Genomic DNA, 7910 nt, shown 5'->3' on the forward strand with positions numbered 1-7910 from the left:
AGTTCACTGAGGATTACCTCTCAAACTACATGATTCCAAACAAGGCAAGGATAATAAAGTATTTCACTAAGACTACCATGATGAACTCGATATCTTCGTCAAGATGGGGAAAGATGGGCGGGCAGTCATCACAAGGGATCGGAGTAAGGTTCTTAAAGCCTTCCACATGAAGGAGTGCAGCACCTTCAACAACAACCCAAATGTCTTTCCACTCTCTTGCTAGCATCTGTAAAGTTGTTGCTGCCAAATGTTTGATGTCAAATTGGTGATGATGTATTTCTTTTAATGCTTGTAGTTCTTGAAGATATGTTGATTGTATGTTTGATTATATGAAAGATGTTCAGCTATGTCTACATTCAAATTGGCATGTAATTTCCTGTGAATTAGCTATTCAAATAATTAAATTATATAAAAATAAATGCTCGGACATAACATTGCACATGGTTTTCCTAACAAAAAGACTCGTGAGCCTCTGAACAATGCACACGCTTCTTTTAAAGTGCTTGAGTGCAATAGAAAACTTCATCGCACACATTTGTGCATCCATAATCGTGTGTGAATACCGGACACATTACACACAGTTCACCCTGAAAAACCGTTTGGGAGTGATAACACCATCAGACACGATTACTAATAAGGTAATTTTCTCGAAAAGATCGCTCATCCCAAACGGTTTTGGTTTTTCCTACGTGTGCAATCCTTCCTGGAATCGTACACCATTCTCTTCCGCCGGCCATTTGAAAACATCCTTCCCATAGAACGCGATTTTCTTAAAACGCTGCTATGTGAACGACAAAGCTGCGCCCGACTTACGACCGACAAGTTGCGGCCACAATGAGATGGATTTGGCCGGTATTTCTACCTCGCTTGATTCAAGCGTCGGGCGCATATCGGCCACGAAACATCGCGTGCACGGCAGTTTTGTTTTCTTATGGTGTGTGATGGTACCCCCAATCACCAATCAACTTGAGCACACGATTCCTGGAATCGGTGTGCAATAAGGGGTTCAAACTATGTGCATAGACCTTAATTGTACTAGTGTTTTTAGAGAACCTAAAGTTTGCACATTGGCTCTCCAAACTCTAAAACTATGGAAGGTGCTTCAAAACAGTTCTAGTGGCTGCGATTTGGAGAATCTGCTAGAGTTGCTTGAAGATAGGGAACATGCATCTATAGTAACTCCACTCACCGGCTCTGCTTGCTGCTCCACATCTTCCTCTACATTTAATTGATCAAATGGGACTTATAAGCACAACACAAAACATTTCACCAGCTACAAACTCAACCATAGATGGTCCAAGGAGCTAACCCTTTTAGCTATCTTGCTATAGCTAGGTTCTCTTTCACTTTCTATCCGTTGCACAGATATTTAAAGAAAAAAATCATGCATCGCAATCCTACTGTTCACCTAAAAAAGAATAGCGAGTATTTACCAAGCTGAGCCGAATTGGGATTTTGAGCTCGTTGGCTTGCTAACTAACGCATCTCTTTTAGTTGAGTTGAGCCCGCTCGACATCTACATTAACAAATTATGATCTGTGTGTACGCATAGTTAATATTACATTCAAGGTAAATTTCAAAGAAAAATTCAAACCATGCACCTCTACTACTTAAAAGGAACGTAAGGTTTTTATTTCACCTTTTTTTCACTACCCCTTCATCCAACAGTCATGTATATGATAATCAATTACCTTAATTTACTTACCTTCTGAACCAACTTAATTTTACTTTACTTACCAAACTTCTAATCAAAATATAAGATAATTCACGTGTAGAATTTGATGAATATTTATTTACACAATCGCATTATTATTGACAGATAAATCACAAACTAACGTGCTAGAATATTTATATCCCAGCAACGCACGAGCATTGTTCTAGTTCATGATTAAAGAGAATATAAAGGAGTGCCGCAGATTTGATGGTCATCAAAACAACAAATTCCACCAACAAAATTGGATCAGAACTCAACTGTTCCTCGGACGATTCTTGTCATAAATCTTCTTACCTGCTACAATGTCCATAGGCGCAATAGTCAAGCACCCCCGAGCTAACACGCCACCTTCCAAGTCCCATGAAAATGGTGGGGCAGCAACATTGTGAGCACATACACAGACCAAAAAGGGAAAGAGAAAAAAAATAAGACCAGCCAAAGTGCTGAACCATCACTTTCTAATTCTTTATGGTTGATTAACAGATGGTGATCACATGGAATGGTGCCACCATGTTTCTCCCATACAAACCAGCACTACTTAACTAATCATTGTTGTTAGTAATTAACCTAGCATCAGCGTACGCCATCACCACATAACAGGTCGTAGGGTGCTAATTAAATCCTTTAGCCACGATGATTCAATTTTGAGCGCACGGTGCAAGAAAGTGGAGACCGGGAGAAAACCGGGTAGGCCAGCGTAGGGTTTAAATACAAACGGCTAGTACACGCATGCATCGCCACCTACACTTCCCTAGCGACATAATGCAATCACATGAACATTTCCCGCCCAAAACCCGGACACCACGTTCCTATACTTGCATGCACATCAATTCTTTGACTTCCCACAGTAACCTTACAACCAAATAATAATGGAGGCACATTTTTATGTGAAGAGAAAAACAGAGAAAAATATACATGTATGTAAGACACCAGGCTTGTTTCTGGATCAGTTGCACCTGTTCTTACTTCCCTGAGAATATAAGAGAGGTGGTTGCACTTAACCAGGGAGGGAGACAAGCTTTTGGCTATCTTTAGCATGGTGTGATAGAAAAGAAAGAAAACACAATCACCAGAAGTGCAATTTCTCCCTCTCCATGTCCCTCCCCATTTTTATCTTCTCCTGGCTCGAGGCCAGCGCAAGGAATTAAAGCAAAAGGGGGGACAGACAGACCGAGGAGGAAGAGGAGGAAGAAGAGGAGAAAGTCTGCCCAATTAAAGGCAGCTGCAGCAAGGCTGGCCCTGGTGGTGCTAATCTAGATTTCCTTTCTATCTTTAGGAGGAGGAGGATAGCCGCTTTGGATTTGCGCATTTGCATTGCTCGTGCCCTGTCGAGAGGAGGCAGAGGAGACAGGGCAGGAGGAGGAGGAGGAGGAAGAAGAAGGTGGGGGGAGCCAAAGCAGAGGAGCCCTCCCCTGTTTCTTGCTCCTCCCCCTGGTTGGTTCCTGCTCCTCCCCTCACCTCTTTGTTTCTTGGTTTTCTTTCTTGGTCGACGGCACGGAGCCATGGGGTGCGCCGTGTCCAAGGGGGCGTCGCTAGGGTCGCCGGGGTACGAGGTGTCGTCGGCGGCGTCGGGGTACGAGGTGGTGTCCGGGAGCGCGTCCGCGTCGGCGTCCGCGACGATATGGAGCAGGCCTGTGCGGCTGGAGGCGCTTGATCTTGGCGGGGATGGGGAGGGTGACGAGGACAAGGGCGCGCGCGGCAACGCCGTCGGTGGCACGGCGCGACCGGGGAACCTGCACCGCTACATCGAGTCCGAGCAGGCGGCGGCCGGGTGGCCGGCGTGGCTCAGCGCCGTGGCCGCCGAGGCCGTGCAGGGCTGGGTCCCCCTCAAGGCCGAGAACTTCGAGAAGCTCGAGAAGGCAAGCGCCCGCTCCTAGCTCCTCTCGCGGCAATTAGAAAGAAAGAAAGAAAGAAAGCTCATCAATGGCGGATTGTTGTTGGTGGTGGGTGCAGATCGGGCAGGGCACGTACAGCAGCGTGTTCCGCGCGCGGAGCCTCGAGACGGGCCGCCTGGTGGCGCTCAAGAAGGTGCGGTTCGACAGCGTGGAGCCGGAGAGCGTGCGCTTCATGGCGCGGGAGATCATCGTCCTCCGCCGGCTGCAGGGCCACCCCAACGTGATCGGCCTCCATGGCCTCATCACCTCCCGCTCCTCCGCCTGCATCTACCTCGTCTTCGAGTACATGGAGCACGACCTCGCCGGACTCGCCTCCTCCCCCGACCTCTCCTTCTCCGAGCCCCAGGTACGCACATACTCCTACATTGCATTGCCTTGTTATCAAACTTATCATCATCAATCATCCATCACACTGGCTGACTGATTCGATTGATAAATTTGGATGCTGGCGGTAGATCAAGTGCTACATGCGGCAGCTGCTGGCGGGGCTGGAGCACTGCCACGCGCGCGGGGTGATGCACCGGGACATCAAGTGCGCCAACCTGCTGGTGAGCAGCGACGGCGTGCTCAAGGTCGCCGACTTCGGCCTCGCCAACGTGTTCTCCACCTCGCCGACGCAGCAGCCGCTCACCAGCCGCGTCGTCACGCTCTGGTACCGCCCGCCGGAGCTCCTCCTGGGCGCCACCGCCTACGACCCCTCCGTCGACCTCTGGAGCGCCGGCTGCGTCTTCGCCGAGCTGCACGCGCGCCGCCCCGTCCTCCAGGGCCGCACCGAGGTCGAGCAGATCCACAAGATCTTCAAGCTCTGCGGCTCGCCGCCCGACGCCTACTGGCGCCGCGCCGGGATGACGTCCAACGCCTCCGTCTTCCGCCCGCAGGCCCCCTACGAGAGCCGCCTCGCGGAGACCTTCGGCTCCGCCATGCCCGACGCCGCCTTCCGCCTCCTCGGCGCCCTCCTCTCAGTCGAGCCCGCGGCCCGCGGCACAGCCTCCACCGCCCTCGCCTCCGACTACTTCTCCACGGAGCCGTACGCATGCGAGCCGTCAAGCCTGCCTAAGTGCGCGCCAAACAAGGAGATGGACGCCAAGTTCCGGGAAGACTCCAGGAGGAGGAACAACGCGCCGCCGCCGGCGAAGCGGCTGTCGAGGGCGCACAAGAGCATGCAGGACACCAGCCAGAGGCATCACAGCCATGTCCACGCCGAGGAGTCGCTCCCCCTGGAAGCCGACGGCGGCCTGCGGCCCGAGCCGGAGACCGTTAGCAACGATGCCCCGCAGCCGGAGCCGCCGTGCACTAGGCAGATGCCCGGCAGCTGCCAGGAGGAGGAGGACGCGCCGGCGCCGGCGCCGACGCGGCTCCCCGACAACCTCGCTCTCTCTGGCGGCCCCGTGCAGCTCGCTGCGTCCACCGGCTTCGCCTGGGCCAAGAAGCCCAGGGTGCCGGACGCGGCGACGACCAAGAGGAGCGCTCCCAGGGGACCAAGAAGTACCATCACCGACGGAGGCGACGCCGCAAGCGCAAGAACGACGGCCGGCGCCACCACAGGTCCATACGAGGCGGAGAAGCAGGAGATGATCAAGCAGTGGGCGCAGGTCGCAGAGGCGTTCACCTCATCCGAGGCCTACAACAGCAGGTCCACCAGGGAGCCATTGGACGCCAAGCAGCTCAAGACCAGCAAGGTCAGTCACACTCACACGCTCATCATCCTACTACACACAGCAATCCACACCAAAAACTCTTATACAAACGGATGGTTATTTTGATCATCTGGAGCTGACGAGCTGTTCCATTTTTCCTGGTTTCAGAAGCACAAGGGGAAGATGAAGAGGGCGGACTACTCAGGGCCGTTGCTGTCGGAGCCACGCCACGTCGACGAGCTCCTGCAGAGCCACGAGCAGCGGATCCGGCGAGCCGGCCGCCGCCGGACGTGGTTCCACAAAGGTGATCGATCAACCACCTCACACCTCGCACGATGAAATGCATGCCTGCGGGTTAATTAATTCCCCTGAAACCGCCATTGCTGACCTCATTCTTCTTCTGGACAGGAAACAAGAAGGAGCAGCAGCACTGAGACTGAGACGAGAGAGAGGCACACATGCTAGACCCCGTGTAGAAGGCTCGAATTTTTTTTCCCCTTGACTCTTGCAGCAATCGAACTGTTTGCTGCGAACTTCCTACGTTTAAACTGAATGGTTACCATGCATTCAGTTCAGGCTTCTGTATAGCAAGATTGTATAGAGCTGCAAATCACAATAACGCATCTATGCACTGTAGCGTCCACTTCTTGTCACCTCCCATCTCCTGTGTTTTTCCATGGCTAGCTCAGCCGGTTGTGCCTTACTAATGCCCTTTTATATTTTGATGAAAAGAAGAAGAATAAACGCCTTGCTGATGCCTGGGAATTGAGGCAAATACTGCACTCCAATGCTGTTGTTGGTAAGGCAGAACACGTGACTCTGTTTTCCCTTTTTTTTTTGGAAATGTTAACGCCCATACGTGTGGGCGTTTGCATCTCGCCCACACGTCTGGATCCGCGTCCGTTTATGAGCACACGAATCTTGGCATGTTTCTAGTGCCATGTAGGACTGGCCTGGTGTGTGGGCGTTCAGCCGGTCGCCCACACGGCCGTTTCACCACACAGGAGGGGCTGGTGTGTGGGCGTTCAGCAGTTCGCCCACACGCCACTTTGCACGCACACACAAGGGCTAGTGTGTGGGCATTTGGCATCTTGCCCACACGCCCTTCTCCTCTCCCACATCCAAACTGCTAGTTGCCATGTGTTTTTGCACTGCACATGGCAACTGCCCCTAGTGTGTTTTTATAAGCAGGTGGCAACTTTCTTTTTTTACCCGAGTTTGCCATGTGTTTTGCAGGGTACACGGCAACTGCCTAGTGTGCACGTAAGCAGATGACAACTCTTTTTTACCGAGTTGCCATATGTTTTTGCATGGTACATGGCAACTGCCCTAACGTGCATGTACATGCCAACTGCTCTAACGTGCACGTAAGCAGATAGCAACTCTTCCTTTTTACATGGCAATTGCCCTAGCATGCTTGTGAGCACATGGCAACTCTCTCAACTGCCTAGTGTTAGTATGTGGCAACTCCTAAAGTTATGAAATCATGACAACTACATTAGATCAGACCATACATAGCAACTGCAGTTGAGCAACCATGGCAACTGCAGTTGTCCGACATGGCAACCGTAGTTCAGCGACATGGCAACTGCAATTAAACGAACATGGACGAGGGTCTGGACCATGGCAACTGCGGGCGCGCAGTGACCGTCACGCGTGGCGTGCGGGACCAGGAGGTACGAGGCCTGACATACGGGCGTGTGGGCGTTATCAACTTCGCCCACACGCACGCGTGTGAGAGGGATCGGGAGGGAAAAAAAGAGGCGTGTGGGCGCTAATTGTTTTGCCCACACGTAGGTGTGTGGGCTGTTCCTCTTATACACCACACAAAATGTGTGGGCGGACTCCCTAACGCCCACACGTGTGGCACTTATCGGCGTCCTTTCTTTTCTTGTACACAATGGAGGTAGTGCTCCCGGTCTTCCTTTTTTTTGAGAAACTTCGAATCTATTCATCTTCAATCATGGCAGTAGAAAGAACAACATAGGCAATAAAAATTACAACCATGCACATAGACCACCTAGCGACGACTATAAGCACTGGAGCGAGCCGAAGGCGCGCCGCTATCATCGCCTCTCCCTTACCGGAGCTGCGCAAACCTTGTTGTAGTAGACAGTCGAGAAGTCATCGTGCTAAGGCCCTATAAGACCAGTGCACCAGAGTAGCAACCATCGCCGATGAAGAAAGTCGTAGGTCAGAAGGATCAAACCTGTAAGCACCCAAACAAAAGACGAATGAAGACCGGATCCAAACAGATTCACCGAAGGCCAGCACTGACCGAATCTCGCGAGATCCGACGGAGACAAACCTCCACACACCCTCCGACGATCCGAGACACACCATCAGGACGTGGATAGAACGTGGGAGACATTATTCTACCAAGGGACATCGCCATCGCCACACAACACCAACCAAGACGCTGAATCAACAAGAACGAGAACGGGGTCCCACCCGCCGACGGGGGCCGAGATCCTCCGCGCCTCCATGGCCTAGAGGGCACCGGAGATGGGGCGAACCGGCTGGGGGGGGTGGTAGTGCTAATCAAATTTTATTTCACTAGAGAAAATCGTTGCAAACACATAAATAAGATATCAATGTGGAAATCATCTCCTGCTCGGTATAATCAACAGTCATGCACTAAACCAAAGACTGAATCTAACATTC

General features: G+C 51.7%; 1 protein-coding gene across 1 annotated transcript; it reads left to right on the plus strand.

Annotated features, from left to right (window-relative positions):
• Nucleotides 1-2901: 2901 nt before the first annotated feature.
• LOC125508034 (protein IMPAIRED IN BABA-INDUCED STERILITY 1) lies at nt 2902-5904 on the plus strand. Its single transcript, XM_048672578.2, has 5 exons — nt 2902-3573; nt 3668-3955; nt 4065-5288; nt 5415-5550; nt 5655-5904. The coding sequence occupies exons 1-5, from the start codon at nt 3217-3219 to the stop codon at nt 5678-5680; spliced, it is 2031 nt and encodes a 676-aa protein (XP_048528535.1). The 5' UTR covers nt 2902-3216; the 3' UTR covers nt 5681-5904.
• Nucleotides 5905-7910: the final 2006 nt, after the last annotated feature.

This window comes from Triticum urartu, chromosome 5A, assembly GCF_056163025.1.
Source record: "Triticum urartu cultivar PI428250 chromosome 5A, HENAU_Tu73, whole genome shotgun sequence".
NCBI lineage: Eukaryota > Viridiplantae > Streptophyta > Magnoliopsida > Poales > Poaceae > Triticum > Triticum urartu.

Coding starts and splice junctions, on each gene's coding strand:
- LOC125508034 (XM_048672578.2), top strand. CDS start 3,217: ATGGGGTGCGCCGTGTCCAAGGGGGCGTCGCTAGGGTCGCCGGGGTAC. Junction 5,289..5,414: donor AGCAGCTCAAGACCAGCAAG/GTCAGTCACACT, acceptor TCCTGGTTTCAG/AAGCACAAGGGGAAGATGAA. Junction 5,551..5,654: donor CCGGACGTGGTTCCACAAAG/GTGATCGATCAA, acceptor TCTTCTGGACAG/GAAACAAGAAGGAGCAGCAG.